We start from the raw sequence: 24,041 nt of genomic DNA, 5'->3' as shown, positions 1-24,041 counted from the left end.
AACATCAAGGTATTTATGAACATTAAAATTAATGCCTTCAAACTAACTTTTGTTTGTGTTTTTTAATAAGAAGTATATTTAATATATTTAATTATATTTAATTGGGAAAAATGAGAGGGCCATTTCCATTTTGGGAAAAAGCCAAACATAAACTGAATTTTTAAAAAGGCCTCAATATTCTTTAAATCCCAGAGGCAGAGACTTGGACCACATTCCAATGAATATTTCAAGAGTGACTGCTTCTCTTCACTGAGCCAATACCCAAAAGCTTGCTTCTCACCTGCATGACTCTCCAGTGGGCTGTCTCTTTCCATCACCCACTGCTCCTCTTGCTCCAACTGAGAGATCACCTCTGGCTTATAAAGTTGATGCCCTATTCATGGAAAAAAAAATGTATGTCACAGAAGTTTGTACTTGGGACAAAAATTTCTCTTAGAACTCATTTCCAACCTTTTTAGTCTTTAGGGCCTCTGGATTTGGAAAGGGGAAATTTCAGAGGCAGCAAAATAAAGCTACCCATCTCACACTCAATAAAATCAAGATCTTTTACCTGAGAAGACACAGCAGGAAACAGAGATCCTCTGTCTCCAACACTGCTTAGCATTCTATCCTGGCCTGAACCATATTCACAAAAGATTTGGAAATTTTCAGTAATTAAGGAAATAAGCCCATTTAGCATGGTTTCTAGTTTTACAGGGACAACATCCTTACCCAGTGCTACCAGATTCCTATAGTTCTCTAGCATCACGTCTCGGTAAAGGTTCTTCTGAGCAGGATACAGCTGGTCCCACTCCTCTCTGGTGAAGTTCACAGCCACATCCTGGAATGTCAGGGATTCCTGAAAATATCAAGTATATCCCTGCTTAGCCAGAAACCATTTTTTTGTCCCTTAGGGGTAGGGACAAAGGTGTAGCAGTGGGAAAGGTCTGAGTCGTTGTAAGCTGAGTAATCTAGGTCAAGATTTTTGAAACAACAATTAGTATCTATCATCTTTCAAGACAGACAAAAACATGCATGAAACAATGCTTGCTTTTAAGCTTTTTACAGTTTGTTGCAAAGGAAAGGCTCTCATCATCTAAACAATTAAAAAAAAAGGGAAATTCATGCTATAAAATTTCAGAAATAAAAGAATACAAGATTTAAAAAAATAAAGAATGCAGGATTGGTTGAAATATGGTAAGGAGGTGTCAGAGTTTGTAGATTTTGTGTATCTTCAACAGATCCTTAACATATTTTTAAACTCTGGACAGAACTGGAGAGAAAGGATATTCCAGTGGGTGAAAGAAAGAGAAGCAAGCAAGCAACAAGGGCAAACATGTTTAGAGTAGAGGACACATTATGCATGTGGGGATCAGTAAAATAGTCTACCTTGTGGGGCACCTGGTTGGTTCAGTGGCTGAGGGTTTGCCTTCGGCTCAGGATGTGATCCTCAGGGCCCAGAATCAAGTCCCATAAGGGGTTCCCAACAGGGAGCCTGCTTCTCCCTCTGCCTATGTCTCTGCTCCTTGGTGTCTCTCATGAATAAATAAAATCTTCTAAAAAAATAGACTACCTTGTTACAGGTAGGAAATTCAAATAAAAAAGGGTCACCTTTAAATTTCCTCCATTGTCAATGCTTTTGAACAATCCTTCTGCTTTAAGAGACACAGATATATAAACACAGGCACATAATACAACAAATATATACCTCCCCCTCTTCCCTTACTACTTAATCCCTCCAAAATACCACCAATTTCTGGATATAATAACTCAACTCTTCAGAATAAGTGTAGTGTTACGAGTAAGTTCTTTCCCCCATAAGTTAACAGTCAATATCTAAGTCCAGGACTGGCATTTTATTTAAATTAATTTTCATGCTTTGATAACATATCTCTCGAAAACATATTTCACTTAAGTGACATAGGCAATTTAGAGATGAATCACCAAGGCTGGAAGAAATTATTTATCCAAGGACATACAACTAATTAATTAGCAGGAACTGGATTTTATCTTCGATCTTATCCTAAAGCCTAGGTTTCCATCATACCACAAAGATGTCTTTTCTGCTTTTATGAATATTTTCCCTCTTGTGACTTTTACTTATAATTTCCATTTCACACTCCCCATGTTTCTTGAGGGTAGCACCAGGGTGAGGAAAACTATGAATTTACAGTTTACATTCTTTAATATCTGCATTTGTAGTTCCTTTTTGGCTGTTTTAATTAGTATTTTCTCTTTCTTTCTATACCTTCTAATGATGCTCTTACACTTAGGTTACTGGTTTCTTCTTATATTTTCTTTTTTACTTCTTTAAAAAAACTTTACTTAAATTATATTTTAATTAGAATATTAATATGTTAGTTAATATAAAGACACACCAAAAAGTATTTAGTAAAAAAAAAATCTCTCCCAGACTTCTTTCCTCTCTATCCAGTTCTTACTCCTAATCACTATTTATAGTTTTTAGTGCATTTCCCCAGAATTCTTTGTGCAAATATAAATGTGGGTTCTTACTTCTACCCACTTTTTTTTAACCTCAAAGATAACATATTATACACATTGTTTTCTAACTTAACAACTTAATGCTGGAAATATTTCCATTTCAGACATATTAGGATATGGCTTCCTTATTATTGTTTTTATTTTTATTTTTTTAATTTTATTTATTTATGATAGTCACACAGAGAGAGAGAGAGGCAGAGACATAGGCAGAGGGAGAAGCAGGGTCCATGCACTGGGAGCCCGACGTGGGATTCGATCCCGGGTCTCCAGGATCGCGCCCTGGGCCAAAGGCAGGCGCTAAACCACTGCGCCACCCAGGGATCCCTATTATTGTTTTTAAACTAAAAATTTTTTTTGATGTAATTTGACTTAAAAGTTACAGGAATAAAAAAATTCCTTCCTCTTTTCTCCCTTTTTCTTTCTATAATTTTTCTAGACTGTTTAAAAGTTGCAGGTATGATGCCCCTTTACCTCTAAAAAAATTCAGAAGTAAAAAAAAAAATTTCAGAAGTAAAAAAATTCAGAGGTTTATTCTCTAAAAACAAGGAATTCTCTTACATAACAGCAAAATGATCAAAATCAGGAAATTAACATTGATACAGTAGATACAGTACTGTTATCTAAACTATATATTTATTCAGATTTCACTAAGTGTCCTAATAATGTCCTTTATAAGAAAAAAATTCAAGACCAAGTACTTTATCTTCCATCTTTTCTCTCCTTTAATCTGCAACAGTTACTAAGTCTTTCTTTACATTTTGTAACAGATATTTGGAAAAGTATAGGCTAGTTATTTTGAAAATAAACCTCAGTTTGGACTTCTCTAATATTTCCTTATGAATAGATTCACACAATACTTTTGGTAGGGATAGTATGGAAAGGATACTGGATTCTTCTCAATGAACTGTATCAGGAAACACACATTATTGACTAGTTCCACTACTGGCAATGTTACCTTTGATAATTTGGTTAAGGTGGTATTTACCAGTAATTTCGGCTGGTAAATTACTATTTCATCCTATAATAAGTATCTTCTGGGGGACATATTTTGCAACTGTATAAATATCTTGTTCTTCCTCAAACTTTCACCTAGTAGTTTTAGCACTGATACTTCTTGCCTGAATCAATTTTAATTATGATAGTTGCTAAATGGTGCTTTTCTAAATCCATCATTCTTTGTATAAGTTAGCTTTCTATTGTGATGAAGAGGTTTCCATTCTTATTCATTCATTAATTTATATCAGGTGGATTTATTTACTTATTTTATTCAGTAAGTTACAATCATTTATTATTGTTACTTATTTTAATGCTCTGATTGTCCTAGATTTAGCCAGTAGGAGCCCTTCAAACTGGTTTCTGTGTCCTTCTGACACATCCTTATCATACTTTGAGCACTTTACTTTTGGGGACAGAAAAAATGTTCTTTCAAGGTACATTTTGTGTTTTTCTGCCTCATGGCTGGAACTAGTCATTTCTCCAAGGATCCGTAGTTTCTTCTAATGGTCAAATACTTAGTAGCTCTACTTCTAACTAGAGGATATGCAGAGTTGCAGTGTCTTATGTTCTGTTGGTCAAATACTGAGTGTTCTGTCTAGTTCCTTTTTTTTTTTTTTTTTGTCTAGCTCCTTTTAATGGAGAATGGCATTTAAAAACTAAGATGCAGGCATTAGTTGTGTTCAACACTAATTGGATTATCACTTCTAGCACCTTTCAGTGGTTGTTGAAAAAAAAATGGGAAACAGAAGTATGTATGTAATGATGTATGTTTACATGAACACACACACAACTCCACAGCCATTTCTATATAAAGACCCATGAGTTCATACTGATACTTCTAATTCTAATCCAGTGTGGCAGAGTTCATTTTATCCTCCTCTCTCTTCATGCTAACTCATATCTCTCCACAAAATAAGTCTAAAATAAGAGTTCAATGTTCACAGTTGCTTTGTTTTTAGCCAATGGGTCAAGTCCAACTATTCAGGTTTAAAGATTAACCCCTTTTCTTGTTTCCTTCAGTTGGCTTTTCAGTAAGCGGAAATCCAGTTTGGTTCATTTATTTTGGTTGCACTCAATTTTAGGCCCTCCTCCCATACTTCCTCCCTCTCCTCCCCTCACCAACAACCTCCCCCACCCACCCCCATTCCACCTATCTTTTTCACCCATTCTCATTCAAGAGCTGTTGGCAACCAATCTCAGATTTTCAATCTTCTGGTGTTCCTTTTTGCTCAAATGAGCAAATACATACATATGTATGCTTTTATTTCCCTTTCTTTCTTTCTTTCTTACACAAAAAGTAGTGCACAGTAGATACTCTTTTGCATTTTGCTTTCCTCACTAGTTTGTCCTGGGAATCGGTTCATGGATATCTTCATCATTCTTTTTTTTATAGCTGCATGATACTCTATTGTGTGAACATTACACAATTTATTTAACTAGTCTATTAAAGAACATTTTCACTGTTTTCTACTCTTGCTATTATAAATAATGCTACAGTGAACTATCTTGTATATATATTATTTTCCAACTGTGAACAAGTCTATCTGAAGAATCAATTTCCCAAAGTAAGATATCTAATAAAAGAATATCTGTAATTCTGATATATACTGTCAAACTGATTTCTTATAAGGGTTCAATCAATTTACATCCTATAACAGTCTATTGTTGCATAACAAACCACCCCAAAATTTAGCAGCTCAAAACCACTACTATTTATTTTGCTCACAAAATCTGAAACACAGGCAGGACTCAGTGGGACTAGCTTAATTTTGTCCCATTTGGTTTCAGCTGGAGTGGCTCAACGTTGGGCTGTCAGATTCATTTTTAAGATGGCTTGCTCATATGGCTGTAAGTTTGTACTGGTTGTCAGAAGGGTGCTCAGCTAGGGGCCTCAGTCTCTCTCCCTATGGGCCTTTGGACAGGCTGCTTTGGCTTCTTCATGGCATGATAGTTGGATCTTGAGTACAAACTTCACAAGAGAACCACTTTTTATGATCCAACCTCAGTGATCACATTACTCACTTCTATACTCAGGCCTGCCCAGATCCAGAGGGAAGAGACAGTCCCTCACCTCTTGATGAAGTTTTTAAGTCACATTATAAGAGGAGTCTGTGGGGTGGCAGAAATTATGTATGCCATTTTTTTGGAAATTACTATCTTCCATAGTCTACCTTCTAGAATATAAAAACGCAGGGGCACTTGGTTGGCTCAGTTGGTTAAGTATCTGACTCTTGACCTCAACTCACGTCTTGATCTTAGGGTTGTGCATTCAAGCTCTGTGTTGAGTTCCATGCTGGGCATGGAGCTTACTTAAAACAAAAATCACATCCCTCTCAAGTGCAAAAAACACCCATCTTCTTCCCCAAGACCCCCAAATTTCATTCCATTATGGCATCTGCTTGAAGTCCAGGATCTTGTCATCTAAATTAAGTCCACATACAGATCATAATCTTAAGAGTGCAGTTCCTCAGGTATGGGGCCTTGAATGCCACGACCTGTGAAGTAAAGAAGTAGTTATTTGGCCCATCCTCAACCCCTGCCCCCAATATACAATGGTGGGGGAAAGGCACAGAAATAGTCACTTGAGACACAGCCAATCAACTGAACAGCAGTTCATCGCAATTCTAAAATGCAGCTGCACTGTGCACATGTTGAGAGATGTAAATGAGAAAGTTTTATTTCCAAACCTAGTAACTCTTGGTTTCTTATATTTAACCATTCTTTTTTCAGCCTATGTTTTTCTTTTACATTTTACGTTAGGTAGTCAGAAGCCTAAAGCAGTTGGGGCTTTCAATTTTCTACCTGAAAATCTTAGATAGATCACTGAGTTCAGTAAGTATATTTTCTATTGTCCTTATTATGAAGGTGATAACATTGCTCAATATTTTTTCTTTGAAGGTCTCCTTTCCCCCAACTTATAGCAACATTTTCTTAACTAGCCTTTAAGCCCTGACAAAGATCCTTTAAGCTTCTAGCTCTCCTTTAAGCTCTTTATGATTTCACTAACAGTCTTTTCCTTTCTATCCTCTATTACTCAACTGGCTCTGTTTCAAAGCCAATGCCATATGTTCCAGATCTCTGTTTTGGCAGTATCCCACTTCCAGGTCCAAAATTGGTAATAGTTATCTATTGATATATAATAAAAACACTCCAACATGTAGGGTACTAAAACAGCAATTATTAGGATGGCTAGGTGCCTCAGTCCATTTAGCATCTGCCTTTGGTTCAGGTCATGATCTCAGGGTTGTGGTTCAATGGGAAGCCTGCTTCTCCCTCTTCCACTGCCCCTGCTGGTGCTTGCTCGCTCTTTCTCTCTCAAATAAATAAAAATTTTAAAAAATACCCAGCAAGGGCAGCCCAGGTGGCTCAGTGGTTTAGCGCTGCCTTCAGCCCAGGGCATGATCCTGGAGATCTGGGATCGAGTCCCACGTCAGGCTCTCTGTATGGAGCCTGCTTCTCCCTCTGCCTGTCTCTGCCTCTCTCTCTCTCTGTGTCTCTCATGAATTAAAAAAAAAAAATCCCCAGCAATTATCATCTCTTTTATTTACAAATCTGAAATCTGGGCAGGACTCAGTGGAGGCAGCTTGCCTCTGATCTATGTGGCATCAGCTAGGAGGGCTTGACTTTGGATTGAGGAAACCACTTTCAAGATGGCTTACTCCCATGACTGGCAAGTTGATGCTGGCTTTCAGCTGAGAGCCACTAGAGCTGTGAGCATTAGTTCCTCTCCAGGTGGGCTTCTCCATGGAAGCTGTTTGGCTTTCTTCATGACAAGGTAGCTGGACTTAGAGCAAGCATCCAAAGAGAATGAGGTCAAATGAGGTCCCACTGCTTTTTGACTTGCCTTGGAAGTCATATAGCTTCACTTCCACTGATCACATGCTTGCCCAGATTCAACGGAGGGAATATAGAACTCAATGTCTCTTGATACAATGAGTATCAAAGTAATATTGTAAAAAAAAAAAAAAAAAGTGTTTCCGATGGGAGATGTTTTGTTCTTTTTTTTAAAGATTTTATTTATTTATTCATGAGAGACAGAGAGAGAGAGACGCAGAGACACAGGAAGAGGGAGGAGAAGCAAGCTCCATGCAGAGAGCTCGATGCGGAACTCAATCCCAGGACTCCAGGATCATGCCCTGAGCCAAAGGCAGACACTCAACCACTGAGCCATCCCGTTTTGGTCATTTTTCTGAAAATTCAATTTGTTACACACTCATGCCAGCAGTGAAGAGAGTGCCAGTTTCTCCAGAAGTTTAGTCAAAAGACTATGTTATTAAGCTTATGGAAAATATCAAATTCATGGTATATATGAAGCTTGATAAAATATCAAGCTTTCTCTACTTTTAAATTTCCTCTTGTTATGAGTATAGAGGAACATTTTCCTTGCGTTTAAGTTCTAATTTTTTTCTGTAAATTCTCTTTTTATGCTATTTGTCCACATTTTAATTGGATCCTAATTTCTTACTGACTTAGAGGCCTGTTTTATATATTTCAAAGATTAGCCCACCACTTGACGGGATGAGCACTGGGTGTTATTCTGTATGTGGACAAACTGAACACCAATAAAAAATAAATTTATTAAAAAAAAAGATTAGCCCACAGTTATCTGACTGGCAAAATATTTTTCTTCATTTGCCAATGTCTTTTTACTTTGCTAATAGTTTCTTTTGTCATGCAGATTTCTGGATATTTTTTTAAGGAGTGGAACCCATGAGTCTTTTCTTTTATGGCATCTAGATTCCCAGTAATTATAAAGTCTTTCCCCAGTGAAGGTTATAAAGTAATTCTCCCATTTCTTATTGAAGTATAATGGAGATAAATTGTGTTAGTTTCAGGTGTACAACATAATAATTCCACATTTACATACATTGCCAAATGATAACCATATTGTCTATTTATCATCTCTTACCATACAAAGTTACCAAATTTTTTTTCTGATGGTCAAAACTTTTAAGATTTACTTTCTTAGCAACTTCCTAATCTGCAATACAATATTATTGACTATAATCCCCCTGCTATACATTACATCCCCATGTCTTAATTCTATTTATTAATTTATTTTTGCAGTTTTTTAATTTAAATTTTAGGTAGTTAACTGACGGACTTCTTCACTCGGCATAATACCCTCCATTTTTAGCCACATAGAAGCAAATGGTGGGTATTCGTCATTTCTAATGTCTGGGTCTATATATTCCATTGCATATATAGACAACATCTTCTTTATCTAGTCATCTTTCAATGGACACCAAGACTCCTCCCACAGTTTGGATATTGTGGACATTGCTGCTATAAACATTGGGGTGCAGGTGTTTTGGATTTTCACTGCATCTGTATTCTTTGGGGTAAATCCCCAGCAGTGCAATTGCTAGGTCGTAAAGTAGCTCTATTTTTAACTCTTTGAGGAACCTCCACACAGCTTTCCAGAGTGGCTGCACCAGTTCACATTCCCACCAACAGTGAAGAGGGTTCCCTTTTCTCCACATCCTCTCCAACATTTATTTATTATTTATTGTTATTATTTATTGTTTCCTGTCTTGTTATTTTTACCATTCTCACTGGTATGAGGTGGTATCTCATTGTGGTTTTGATTTGTGTTTCCTTGATGGCAAGCATTTTCTCATGTGCTTGTTGGCCATGTGTATATCTTCTTTGGTGTTCATGTCTGAACAATGAACATGTCTGTTCGTGTTTCAACAATTGAACATGTCTGTTCAATTTCTGTTCATGTCTTTTGTCCATTTCATGATTGGATTGTTTCTTTACTGTTGAGTTTAATAGGTTCTTTATAGATCTTGGAAACTAGCCCTTTATCTGATAGGTCATTTGCAAATATCTTCTTCCATTCTGTAAGTTGTCTTTTAGTTTCATTGACTGTTTCTTTTGCTGTGCAGAAGCTTTTTATCTTAAGTCCCAATAGTTCATTTTTGCTTTTGTTTCCCTTGCCTTCATAGATGTATCTTGCAAGAAGTTGTTGTGGCCAAGTTCAAAAACGGTGTTGCCTGTGTTCTCCTCTAAGATTTTGATGGATTATTGTCTCACATTTAGATCTCTCATCCATTTTGAGTTTACCTTTGTGTATGCTGTAAGAGAATGGTCCAGTTTCATTCTTCTGCACGTGGCTCAATAGAGAACCCAGAAATGGGCCCTCAACTCTATGGTCAATTAATATTTGACAAAGCAGGAAAGACTATCCACTGGAAAAGGACAGTCTCTTCAACAAATAGTGCTGAGAAAATCTTCTGCCCATTTCTTAACTGGATTATTTGTTTTGTTTTGTTTTGTTTTGTTTTGAGTGTTGAGTTTGATAAGTTCTTTATAGATTTTGAATACTAACCCTTTTTCAGATATGTCATTTGCAAATATCTTCTCCCATTCCATAGGCTGCCTTTTAGTTTGATGATTGTTTCCTTTGCTGTGCAGAAGGCTTTTTATCTTGATGAAGTTCCATTACTTCATTTTTTGTGTTTCCCTTTCTGTGGTGATGTGCCCAGTAAAAAAGTTGCTGCAGCTGATGACACAGAGGTTGCTGCCTGTGTTCTCCCCTAGGATTTTGATGGATTGCTGTCTTACATTTAAGTCTTTCATCCATTTTGAATTTATTTTTGTGCATGGTGTAAGGATGTAGTTTAGTCTCATTCTCCTGCATGTGGCTGTCCAGTTTTCCCAGTACCATTTGTTGAAGAGACTGTCCTTTTTCCACTGGATATTTTTTCCTGGTTTGTCAAAGATTAACTGGCCATATAGTTCTGGGTCCATTTGTGCGTTCTCTATTCTGTTCAATTGATCTATGTGTTTGTTTTCCTGCCAGTACCACACTATCTTGATGATCACAGCTTTCTAATACAGCTTAAAGTCCGGGATTCTAATACCTCCTGCTTTGGTTTCTTTCTCAACATCACTTTGGCTATTTAGAGTCTTTTCTGGTTCCATAAAAATCTTAGGATTGTGCTAGCTCTGCAAAAAAAATGCTTGCGGTATTTTCATCAGGATGGCATTGAAGGAGGGGGAGGGGCAAGAGGGCGGAAGAGTAGGGTCCCCAAATCACCTGTCTCCACCAAATTACCTAGATAACCTTCAAATCATCCTGAAAATCTACGAATTCGGCCTGAGATTTAAGAGAGAACAGCTAAAACGCTACAGTCAGAAGAGTTCGTGCTTCTATCCAGGTAGGAAGATGGGGAAAAAGAAATAAAGAAACAAAAGGCATCCAAGGGGGAGGGGCCCCGCGAGGAGCCAGGCTAAGGCCGGGGCGAGTGTCCCCAGGACAGGAGAGCCCCGTCCCGGAGAAGCAGGAGCTGCACCAACCTTCCCGGGCGGAAAGGCCTCGCAGGGAGTTGGAGCAGGAACCCAGGAGGGCGGAGATGCCCTCAGGCTCCCTGGGACACTAACAGACACTTGCGCTCCGGGGAGAGTGCACCGAGCTCCATAAGGGCTGCAGCGCGCACACATTGACCCGGGAGCAGATCGGAGGGGCTCGGGCGGCAGCTCCGTGGAGGGGGCAGCGGGGCCCGGGAGCAGCTCGGCGGTGGCTCCGGGAGAGGAAGATGCTCCGTGCGGAGGGGGCTGCAATGCCGGGAGTGCGAATCCAACAGCGCAGGGCCCGGAGCACAGGGCACCGGGACACAGACCAAGATCCAGCCTCCCCCGGGCAGGCAGAGGCCGGGAGGGCCCAGGACAGCAAGGACGCTCCTGCCCCGAGCTGAGCAGATCAGCGGCCCCGACCCGGAGCCTCCAGGCCCTGCAGACAGAGAGCTCCGGAGTTACTGCTGAAGCAGACTCCAGGGCGCAGGGCAGGCCCCACCACTGGGGTTGTTCCTCCTGGGGCCTCACGGGGTAAATAACCCCCACTGAGCCCTGCACCAGGCAGGGGCAGAGCAGCTCGCCCAAGTGCTAACACCTGAAAATCAGCACAGCAGGCCCCTCCCCCAGAAGACCAGCTAGACGGACAAGTTCCAGAGGAAGCCAAGGGACTTAAAGTATACAGAATCAGAAGATGTTTGTTTGTTTTGGTTTGCTTTTTTTTCTTTTTGATTTCTGATTGCTTCCCCCACCCTTTTTTCCCTTCTTTCTTTCTTTTTCTTTCTCTTTTTCTTCTTTTTTACTTTTTTCTTCCTTTTTTCTTTTTCTCTTTTCTTTCCTTCCTTCTCTCTCTTTTTCTCCTTTTCCCAATACAACTTGTTTTTGGCCACTCTGCACTGAGCAAAAGGACTAGAAGGAAAACCACCTCAAAAGAAAGAATCAGAAACAGTCCTCTCTCCCACACAGTTACAAAATCTGGATTACAATTCAATGTCAGAAAGCCAATTCAGAAGCACTATCATACAGCTACTGGTGGCTCTAGAAAAAAGCATAAAGGACTCAAGAGACTTCATGACTGCAGAATTTAGATCCAATCAGGCAGAAATTAAAAATCAATTGAATGAGATGCAATCCAAACTAGAAGTCCACTAATGACGAGGGTTAACGAGGTGGAAGAATGAGTGAGTGACATAGAAGACAAGTTGATGGCAAAGAAGGAAACTCAGGAAAAAAGAGACAGACAATTAAAAGACCAGGAAGACAGATTAAGGGAAATAAACGACAGCCTGAGGAAGAAAAACCTACGTTTAATTGGGGTTTCCGAGGGGGCCAAAAGGGCCAGAGGGCCAGAATATGTATTTGAACAGATGATAGCTGAAAACTTTCCTAATCTGGGAAGGGAAACAGGCATTCAGATCCAGGAAATAGAGAGATCCCCCCTAAAATCAATAAAAACCGTTCAACACCTCGACATCTAATAGTGAAGCTTGCAAATTCCAAAGATAAAGAGAAGATCCTTAAAGCAGCAAGAGACAAGAAATCCCTGAACCTTCTAGGGAGGAGTATTAGGGTAAGGGTAACAGCAGACCTCTCCACAGAGACCTGGCAGGCCAGAAAGGGCTGGCAGGATATATCCAGGGTCCTAAATGAGAAGAACATGCAACCAAGAATACTTTATCCAGCAAGGCTCTCATTCAAAATGGAAGGAGAGATAAAGAGCTTCCAAGACAGGCAGGAACTGAAAGGATATGTGGCCTCCAAACCACTCTGCAAGAAATTTTAAGGGAGACTCTTAAAATTCCCCTTTAAGAAGAAGTCCAAAGGAACAATCCACAAAAACAAGGACTGAAGAGATATCATGATGACACCAAACTCATATCTTTCAATAGTAACCCTGAACGTGAACAGGCTTAATGACACCATCAAAAGGCGCAGGGTTTCAGACTGGATAAAAAACAGGACCCATCTAATTGCTGTCTATAAGAGACTCATTTTAGACAGAAGGACACCTACAGCCTGAAAATAAAAGGTTGGAGAACCATTTACCATTCAAATGGTCCTCAAAACAAAGCCGGGGTAGCCATCCTTATATCAGATAAACTAAAATTTATCCCTAAAACTGTAGTGAGAGATGAAGAGGGACACTATCTCATACTTAAAGGATCTACCCAACAAGAGGATTTAACAATCCTCAATATATATGCCCCGAATGTGGGAGCTACCAAATATATCAATCAATTAATAACCAAAGTTAAGACATACTTAGATAATAATACACTTATACTTGGTGACTTCGATCTAGCACTTTCTACATTCGATAGGTCTTCTAAGCACAACATCTCCAAAGAAACAAAAGCTTTAAATGATACACTGGACCAGATGGATTTCACAGATATCTACAGAACTTTACATCCAAATGCAAATGAATACACATTCTTCTCAAGGGCACATGGAACTTTCTCCAGAATAGACCACATACTGGGTCACAAATCGGGTCTGAACCGATACCAAAAGATTGGGATCGTCCTCTGCATATTCTCAGACCATAATGCCTTGAAATTAGAACTAAATCACAACAAGAAGTTTGGAAGGACTTCAAACACGTGGAGGTTAAGGACCATCCTGCTAAAAGATGAAAGGGTCAACCAGGACATTAAGGAAGAATGAAAAAGATTCATGGAAACTAATGAGAATGAAGATACAACCATTCAAAATCTTGGGATGCAGCAAAAGCAGTCCTAAGGGGGAAATACATCGCAATACAAGCATCCATCCAAAAACTGGAAAGAACTCAAATACAAAAGCTAACCTTACACCTAAAGGAGCTAGAGAAAAAAACAGAAATTAGATCCTACATCCAGCAGAAGAAGACAGTTAATAAAGATTTGAGCAGAACTCAACGAAATCGAAACCAGAAGAACTGTGGAACAGATCAAAAAAACCAGGAGTTGGTTCTTTGAAAGGATTAATAAGACAGATAAACCATTAGCCAGCCTTATTAAAAAGAAGAGAGAGAAGACTCAATAAAATCATGAATGAGAAAGGAGAGATCACTACCAACACCAAGGAAATACAAACGATTTTAAAAACATATTATGAACAGCTATACGCCAATAAATTAGGCAATCTAGAAGAAATGGGCACATTCCTGGAAAGCCACAAAGTACCAAAACTGGAACAGGAAGAAACAGAAAACCTGAACAGGCCAATAACCAGGGAGGAAATTGAAGCAGTCATCAAAAACCTCCCAAGACACAAAAGTGTAGGGCCAGATGGCTTCCCAGGGGAATTTTAAAAAACGTTTAAAGAAGAAATCATACCTATTCTACTAAAGCTGTTTGGAAAGACAGAAAGAGATGGAGTACTTCCAAATTCCTTCTATGAGGCCAGCATCACCTTAATTCCAAAACCAGACAAAGACCCCACCAAAAAGGAGAATTACAGACCAATATCCCTGATGAACATGGATGCAAAAATTCTCAACAAGATACTAGCCAATAGGATCCAACAGCACATTAAGAAAATTATTCACCATGACAAGTAGGATTTATCCCCGGGACACAAGGCTGGTTCAACACTCGTAAAACAATCAATGTGATTCAGCATATCAGCAAGAGAAAAACCAAGAACCATAGGATCCTCTCATTAGATGCAGAGAAAGCATTTGACAAAATACAGCATCCATTCCTGATCAAAACTCTTCAGAGTGTAGGGATAGAGGGAACATTTCTCAACATCTTAAAAGCCATCTACGAAAAGCCCACAGCAAATATCATTCTCAATGGGGAAGCACTGGGAGCCTTTCCCCTAAGATCAGGAACAACACAGGGATGTAACTCTCACCACTGCTATTCAACATAGTATTGGAAGTCCTAGCCTCAGCAATCAGACAACAAAAAGACATTAAAGGCATTTTAGTTGGCAAAGAAGAAGTCAAACTCTCCCTCTTCGCCGATGACATGATACTCTACATAGAAAACCCAAAAGCCTCCACCCCAAGATTGCTAGAACTCATACAGCAATTTGGTAGCGTGGCAGGATACAAAATCAATGCCCAGAAGTCAGTGGCATTTCTATACACTAACAATGAGACTGAAGAAAGAGAAATTAAGGAGTCAATCCCATTTACAATTGCACCCAAAAGCAGAAGATACCTAGGAATAAACCTAACCAAAGAGGTAAAGGATCTATACCCTAAAAACTATAGAACACCTCTGAAAGAAATTGAGGAAGACACAAAGAGATGGAAAAATATTCCATGCTCATGGATTGGCAGAATTAATATTGTGAAAATGTCAATGTTACCCAGGGCAATTTACACGTTTAATGCAATCCCTATCAAAATACCATGGACTTTCTTCAGAGAGTTAGAACAAATTATTTTAAGATTTGTGTGGAATCAGAAAGGACTCCGAATAGCCAGGGGAATTTTAAAAAAGAAAACCATAGCTGGGGGCTTCACACTGCCAGATTTCAGGTTGTACTACAAAGCTGTGGTCATCAAGACAGTGTGGTACTGGCACAAAAACAGACACATAGATCAATGGAACAGAATAGAGAACCCAGAAGTAGACCCTGAACTTTATGGTCAACTAATATTCGATAAAGGAGGAAAGACTATCCACTGGAAGACAGTCTCTTCAATAAATGGTGCTGGGAAAATTGGACATCCACATGCAGAAGAATGAAACTAAACCACTCTCTTGCACCATACACAAAGATAAACTCAAAATGGATGAAAGATCTAAATGTGAGACAAGATTCCATCAAAATCCTAGAGGAGAACACAGGCAACACCCTTTTTGAACTCGGCCACAGTAACTTCTTGCAAGATATATCTACGAAGGCAAAAGAAATAAAAGCAAAAATGAACTATTGGGACTTCATCAAGATAAGAAGCTTTTGCACAGCAAAGGATACAGTCAACAAAACTAAAAGACAACCTACAGAATGGGAGAAGATATTTGCAAATGACCTATCAGATAAAGGGCTAGTTTCCAAGATCTACATAGAGCTTATTAAACTCAACACCTAAGAAACAAAAAATCCAATCAGGAAATAGGCAAAAGACATGAAGAGAAATCTCACAGAGGAAGACATAGACATGGCCAACACGCACATGAGAAAATGCTCTGCATCACTTGCCATCAGGGAAATACAAATCAAAACCACAATGAGATACCACCTCACACCAGTGAGAATGGGGAAAATTAACAAGGCAGGAAACCACAAATGTTGGAAAGGATGTGGAAAAAAGGGAACCCTCTTACACTGTTGGTGGGAATGTGAACTGGTGCAGCCACTCTGGAAAACTGTGTGGAGATTCCTCAAAGAGTTAAAAATAGATCTGCCCTACGACCCAGTAATTGCACTGCTGGGATTTACCCCAAAGATACAGATGCAATGAAACGCTGGGACACCTGCACCCCAATGTTTCTAGCAGCAATGTCCACAATAGCCAAACTGTGGCAGGAGCCTCGGTGTCCATCGAAAGATGAATGGATAAAGAATATGCGATTTACGTATACAATGGAATATTACTTAGCCATTAGAAACGACAAATACCCATCATTTGCTTCGACGTGGACGGAGCTGGAGGGTATTATGCTGAGTGCAGTAAGTCAATTGGAGAAGGACAAACATTATATGGTCTCATTCATTGGAGAATATAAAAAATAGTGAAAGGGAAAAAAGGAGAAAGGAGAATAAATAAGTGGGAAATATCAGAAAGGGAGACAGAACATGAAAGAGTCCTAACTCTGGGAAATGAACTGGGGGTAGTTGAAGGGGAGGTAGGGTGGGGGTGACTGAGTGACGGGCACTGAGGTAGGCACTTGACAGGATGAGCACTGGGTGTTATTTTGTATGTTGACAAACTGAACACCAATAAAAAATAAGTTTATTAAGAAAAAAAAGAATATCTCTTTTGCTTACTGATGTATTTCTCACACCAAGCACAATTGCTGGCACATTGTAGCTGCTCAAAAATTACCTGTTGAATGAACTACCTTGTTTCTTAACATAACAAGGGGTTCTGGAGAATTAAAACAAACCCCTTTGGCTGGAATGCCAAGAAGCAGTTCACTGATTCACTTGAGTTCTTGATGTCTTGATGTCTTCCACTGTCTGTGGAGGAGCCTTATAATTAAGAGTGAACTGAATATAAGCCTATTCCCTGCAATCCAAAGATCCCAAAGCAGCAATGTACCAAATAATGCTCAGCTGCAGCTGACAATCTACTTCTTCCTTATTGTCGCTGCTCTTGCACAAATTTTATTTCCTGTCTGCAATGGTCCTGTCTTCGTTAATCTTCAAATTACCGATATTAGCAAAAATTCAAACTCCACCTTCTTTATGAAGTCTACTCTCATTCCTCTAGTCTCAAATCAGATTTCTCCCTTCTCAAATATAAATAATAGTGAAAGGGAATAGAAGGGAAGGGAGAAGAAATGGGTATGAAATATCAGAAAGGGTGACAGAACATAAAGACTCCTAACTCTGGGAAATGAACTAGGGGTGGTGGAAGGGGAGGAGGGCGGGGGTTGGGGGTGAATGGGTGATGGGCACTGAGGGGGGCACTTGATGGGATGAGCACTGGGTGTTTTTCTGTATGTTGGCAAACTGAACACCAATAAAAAATAAATTATTAAAAAAAAAAGATTTCTCCCTTCTCTGAGTACCTCTTGTATTTGTTGTATTTTGCATGCTTAGCAGCATCCAACATTACACTTTTCTGAATATTATAGGTTTCACTGGGTAAAATCTCCTCTGATGAGTTTATTGGGTACCTATAGACAATGTTTATCTCATATAATCTAAAGCATTTGATACTAGTATCTGGTGTGTTAAGCTAAAAATTGGTTAAAGTTGAGATCCACAAAAGATATCTTAACACTTTCATTTCAAATATATAACTTCATACTCATTTGCTCATCTTTTGATGTGAAACCAAGCCTTTTCTATGAGAGTGATTTTAATAATGAAATGTCCATACTCCTAACGCATCAGTTTTTGTTTCATTAAAATGCAATAAGCAAGTGACAGTTTGGAAATAATATAGGTGTAGAATCCTCTAAGATTTTTATGATTTTCCTTCAGTGTGTTACAGTTTGCTCACACATAATTTGATAGCAATTTTTTAAAAAGTGACTGACATTTATAAGGTCTTTCCAAAGCATCTGAAACAAATCCTTGTCATAGTTACACCTCATCAGTTTACATAATACATAATCGAATTCTAAAATAGTTAGCAACAGGCTTAGACAGTTTTTGCAAAAGGTACAACAGACTCTTGATAAACATTAACTCCTGGCAGATGTCCTCAGGCATATTAAATAACCTCATTAGTTCCAAGTAGTCATTGTGACCTGGACATCATGTTTACAGAGAGAATGGCAGTCATTGTTTGCAGAGAATGGCAAGTGTTGTTTAAAGTCTGCTGAAATGCTTAAGTGATGGGTGATTAAAAGATAGTCTATGGCTTCTTTTTCTTTTACAATATCCAGCCCATGATCTACTTTTTCTTTTACAGACCTGAGCCCATGATCTACTAAAAATGCTGGGAAGGAGAGAAGAGCTATAAAGGGTATATAAGGTAAATGGGAAACATCCTATAGAGATTATCATCTGTCCTAACAGTCTAAAGGACTCTGGATTCACTTCTGAGAATTGAAAAATAAAAGTGCCCACGTTCTTAGAATTATAACAGCATTTCAGAAAAGAGTAAAACTGAACTTACCTGAGACCTGACTATCTGTGATCCATCATTCGATCCCTTTTCCTCCATGTTCTCCCCTTGGGAAAGTATAGCATTGTAAGAGGGCATAACTGGGAAAAAGAAAAAAGAAGCATCTGGTAAACACATGACGTTAATGCTGAAACTAACCTTTGGAATGTTAGTTCCTGTCAGGATGGCAGACAGTTTAGAGAGAAGCCCTCTAAGACAAAAGCTTAAAGGTTGAATAACTTATTGAGGAATTCAGTGTAGGATCTTCTCTTTCTCTTATTGTGGCATATAGGAAGCTCAAGAAAGCTCAGTGGATTTTAGCCCTGACTACACACTTCAAGGATTTTTTTTAAATGCCAATGTTCAGCCCCTATTCCCAGAGATTTGGTTTTTCGTTTTTGTTTCTTTTAATTTTATTTAAATTCTAGTTAGTTTAACATACAGTGCAATATTGGTTTTAGGAGTGGAATTCAGTGAATCATCACTTACATACAATACCAAGTGCTTATCATAACACATACCCCCACTTAATGCCCATCACCCATCCAGTCCAGAGATTTGGATAAATCCAGGATTATCCAAAATGGTCTGGGGTGGGCCTAGGAAACAGCATCTTAAATCTAAAGTCGCCCAGTGATTTTAAGTAGGAGATGAGATCCACTGAGATGAGCTGATACAAAAAAACCTGTTAAGGGCCTAATCTTATTCTTTAAGGTGATAAATTCATTCCCAAACTCAAACTCCAAAGATCTTCTCTCCTTTACTCGTTTTTTGTTTTTTTTTTTAATTTTATTTATTTATTCATGGGAGACACACAGAGAGAGGCAGAGACACAGGCAGAGGGAGAAGCAGGCTCCTCACAGGGAGCCCAATGCGGGACTTGATCCCAGGACACTGGGATCATGCCCGGAGCCAAAGGCAGGCGCTCAACCGCTGAGCTACCCAGGCATCCCTCTTTTGCTCTTTTTAACACGATCTTTCTCATATACAAAGGAGATTTCACTCTTCTCAGTTTTAAGAGTGTTCACCTTCTTTTCTGAGTGCCAGATTCAGTGCACCACCATGATTCCTACACCTCTGTACAGTTCCTAAGTTGTAATGTCACCAAAGATCTGCTCTCTTCTAGAAGGACCGTCAGGAGACACACTAGGACTAACAGTCTCAGTGTCCTTGTCAGTCCCTGCAAGTTGATTTTCCAGTGCCTTATGGAGAATAGTCACTCCCAGGTATTAAAGGTGCCTCATCTCTGATGAGAGCCTCAGGAGCCAAAAACTATCCACAAGATTTCAGCTTCTCAGGGGCAGCCACTCTTAGAATCTTGCTTTGTCATGCAGAATTGAGATGTGGGGATTCCTGAAGATGGCTATTACTGTTTTTTCCACTAAAGGCATCGATTCTTCATGTATGGACTTCACTATGACATTCAAATCTCTCTCCTGGCAGGGATCTTGTAAGACACAATATCAGGTTGAGCACCTGTAATGAGATGCACCAGTCAACAAAAATCCAGCAGTCTGAGTCAACTAGGGACCTAGAGAGTCTGTAAAGAAACATATAAACTACCATTCATAAAGATAGGACATACTACAGTGTGGGATTCTTTAGAAACATTCAAAAAGCATTTTTAAAATTTCTTAGATTCACATATTACAAAAAGCAGAGATATACATATCCATCAGCTACAACAAACTTTAGCCTCAGTTCCTACCCACTCTCTTCTCAGACTAGAAAACACATGGTCCTTGCTTAGTGAAAGATTTTCAGAAAGACTTTCACCAACATTAACAACAGGGTAAAATACTTCGAATTGCTAAGAAATATGGAAGGATACATTCTTTTTCTGTTCACAAAGGTTAGCCTGAAAATTTCTCTCAAAAGTTAGTGATGGAACTGAAGAATGAAGTCATTTCCTGAGAAGCAAGTTTTTTAAACAAAGAAAATCACAGTTCCAGTGGAATGGTCTATTAGATGAGGTAGCCACCCACCACTCAAGATATGGCACAAATCCACAGCTTTACAACCAGTCAACTAAGAGGCAGACCTTTCAGGCCTAATTTAAAAGCACTTTAAAAAGCAGGTCCTGGGATCCCTGGGTGGCGCAGCGGTTTGGCGCCTGCCTTTGGCCCAGGGCGCGATCTTGGAGACCCGGGATCGAATCCCACGTCGGGCTCCCGGTGCATGGAGCCTGCTTCTCCCTCTGCCTGTGTCTCTGCCTCTCTCTCTCTCTGTGACTATCATGAATAAATAAATAAAATCTTAAAAAAAAAAAAAAAAAAAAAAAAAGCAGGTCCTATTGGTCCAAGCCAAAGCTCTACAAGGGTCCTACTCTCTGAAGAGCCACCAGCAATCTTCTGAAAATGCTTGACATTTCAAACCCAATCACTTCAAAACCAACTATTCACAACAATAAAAACATTTACCAAGTGAGGCAGAACATGTTTCTCTGTCACATGTGTGAACCCAAGGGGATGGGGAGTGTCAAATATATGATATAGTCTATGCAAGTTTAGTTGAGAATTTTTTATGGCATCTGATAAGACTAAGTCTCCAGAGAACACACACTTGGAAATGCAGATTTAGTTCTCAGTGTTTTGGTTTAATGAGGGATCTGAAACTGAAGATCCCTGGTTCACAGCTCTACGTTCCTTCTAGGATACACTGAAGTTCTCCTTAGTACTTGTTCTGTACCTTTTCATTGTTGGTATCTGATCTCCTTTCTTCTCATAATTTCCCTTTCAATTCCTGTATTGGAAAGATACACACACAAAACCCCTCTAAACCAACCACTCCCCACCCCCAAATTGTAATTTTTTCATACAACACACACACACAGACTTTTCCAGACTTTTCTAGTAATCCCACAGGCTTTTTCAAATAAGTAGCCATGATAGCTTGGAAGGTAACAAATTTCCTTGACTGTCTAAGGAATACAAGAATTATAATCAATTCAGATGAAGAATGACTTTAGGGATAACATCTTTTTCCCTCAAGGCTCTTCCAAAAATCTGAGTGAACTTCATGGATCATGTAGAAAACTCATGTTTTCTCAATCTGGGCTGTGTATTAGACAAAGCCCAGATTCTAAACTATACATATGTAAATGTATACATGTCCAGGCTCCACCCAAGAGCTACTAAACCAGAATCTGTTGAGGTGAAGTCTGGCATCTACTCATTTTTTAAATGTCTCACAAGTGATTCTGATGCAGGAATTCAGAACAACTATCGGAGCCTCTCATTTCCTTCACTTCCTCCATGCCAATGATTTTCATCGTCATTCTACTTCAGTCACCTACATCTAGTACCATAGCACTTCTGAAGTCTTCCTTACCTTACAAAACATTAAACTGTAAATCAGGAGACCTTAGATTCTAGACTGGATGGGAAAGGAAGTAAAGACAGGAGTAGCTTCATGTAAGGGAAAAATAGAAAAAGCAGCAGTGCTCCTCAAAGTGTGGTCTGAAGATCCTTGGTATCATGCCATTTGCTGAGAAGCAGATCCACTGGTCCTGTCCCAGATGTAATGAAATGGCATCACTGGGTGGGTATTCTTGGCCCAGAGATTTGCATTAAAAGTATTCCTTCCCTGGAATCAGACCATTTTCTCCAGGTTCCCTACAAGCCTGAATCTAGCATGTACTTTCTCATTCCTATCTTCAACTTTATCTGTCACATTTATTGACTCCTTCCTAATTTAAAATCTTTTTTTTTTAAAGATTTATTTATTTACTTGAGAGAGAGAGAGAGTGCACATGAGGGACAAAGGCAGAGAGAGCAGGCCCCCTGCTGAGTCAAGAGCCCCATGCAGGGCTCATCCCAGGATCATGACCTGAGCTGGAGGCAGACACTTAACTGACTGAGCCACCCAGGTGCCCCAATTTAAAATTTTTTAATCTCTCTCTCAACATTAAAAATTTTCCCTGGCTATGTGCCCATTTGTAACTGGCATCCATTCTTTTTTCAAGGCTACAACTCTGCAAAGGATTGTCAATACTTTTCTCTACTTCATTATCCATTTATTTTTAAATTATCTATGTATGATCTTTCTGCTGTTCTGCCATCAGCACACTACTGAAATTGCTCTGGTTAGGAATATCCAAAACCCTTATGTTGTTCAAGCAATGGAGTTCATTACTTCTTGAGCTCTGATGGGTATCTGACGCTGCTGACAACTGTGTTTTGCTTTATGTCCACAGTCCTTCTCAGTGGACTATGCACTAGTCCCTTTTCCTCTGCTTACCATCTACATATTGTTGTTCCTTAGGATTTTCCAATATCTATTTTTGCTTCCTCCACAGGTGAGGTAAAGGCATCTTTACTTATAAAGTATGCAAACCTGACTTTGAAACAGTACCTCACTTTGAAATTTTTTAGTGGCTCTCTACAGTTCTTAGGCTGCAGTACAAAGCCATAAAAAATCCTATGACCTGCTTCCTGACCTCTCGAGCTACTCCCATTTGCTTCAGTCTTCATCTACACCGTTGTGCTTTTACGTCCTTAAGTGTGCCATGCGTGCTTTATCTCCCTACCTCCTCCCCAGACAATACTACTCTCCCTTCAGGTCTTAGCTTAAATCAATGAAGGTTTTGATATACAAACCTAGGGAGGTCCCTCATTTATACCCTCCTGGTTTTGCTAGCACCTTTATCATTGTCATTATTTGTATAGTCGCCATTTTTATTTATACTTCACCATTGTGTGATGTTAACCTCCATGAAGGCAGGAATTTGTTCTGCCTTATTTAGTATTCTACATTTGATGCTCTCAGTATGTGGCTAATAGTAGGTATCAATAATATTTGCTTAATAAGTAAATGAAAGGGTTCTGGTGTTTGCTCTTCTATTTTTTAATTTTTAAACTTTTTATTTTGAGCCAATTTTAAACTTACAGTAAAGTTGCAAAAGCAGTACATAATTCCCACATACCATTTACACCACTTGTCCTAATGTTAGTGCTTTATATGACCAGAGTACAATAATCAAACCCAGGAATTTAAATTGGTACAATACTATTAACTCAAAGTATTCAAAATTTACCAGTTTCTACATTAGTATTTTTTCTCTGATCCAGGATCTCCTATGGCATTTAGTTGCTTTTTGTCCCCTTTGTCTTCTCTAATCTTTAAGTTTCTTAGCCTTTCTATCTTTCATGAGCTTACTATTTTTAAAGAGTACTGCTGAGTTATTTTGCAGGGTCTTTTAATTTGAGTTTGCCAAATGAAGTTAAGTATTTTTAGGAAGAATACCACAGAAATGACCTTGTATCTTTCTTAGTACATCATATTAATGGGCTTATCATGTTGATATACCTCATTAATGATGTTAAGCTTTATCACTGGGTTCAGGTGGTGTTTACCCCATTTCTCCACTGTAAAGCTACCATCTTTTCCTTTTGTAGCTAATAAGTAAATATCTTTTAGGAGATACTTTAAGCCAATAACAAATATCCAGGTTCTTCTCAAACTCATTAATTTAATTTTTAATTTTTTTTAGCTTGCCTGAAATTTAAAAAAATTTTGTCAACTTACAGTGTAATATTGG

General features: G+C 38.9%; 1 protein-coding gene across 2 annotated transcripts in view; it reads right to left on the bottom strand.

Annotated features, from left to right (window-relative positions):
- ZNF713 (zinc finger protein 713) overlaps positions 1–24,041 on the bottom strand; it is a 49,248-nt gene that overhangs the window by 10,576 nt on the left and 14,631 nt on the right. The window contains exons 2-5 of one of the 2 annotated variants that reach the window (XM_077908400.1): positions 19,531–19,978; positions 18,515–18,603; positions 712–838; positions 281–373 (exon numbers count right to left, since the gene is read on the bottom strand). In XM_077908400.1, the coding sequence (XP_077764526.1) occupies positions 281–373; positions 712–838; positions 18,515–18,601 (307 nt within the window). In that variant the 5' untranslated portion in view covers positions 18,602–18,603; positions 19,531–19,978. The remainder of the gene's footprint in view (positions 1–280; positions 374–711; positions 839–18,514; positions 18,604–19,530; positions 19,979–24,041) is intronic. The other variant, XM_077908398.1, reaches the window with a different exon arrangement.

Source organism: Canis aureus, chromosome 8 (assembly GCF_053574225.1).
Source record: "Canis aureus isolate CA01 chromosome 8, VMU_Caureus_v.1.0, whole genome shotgun sequence".
NCBI classification, from domain to species: domain Eukaryota; kingdom Metazoa; phylum Chordata; class Mammalia; order Carnivora; family Canidae; genus Canis; species Canis aureus.
This window is presented reverse-complemented; position numbering and strand designations above follow the sequence as displayed.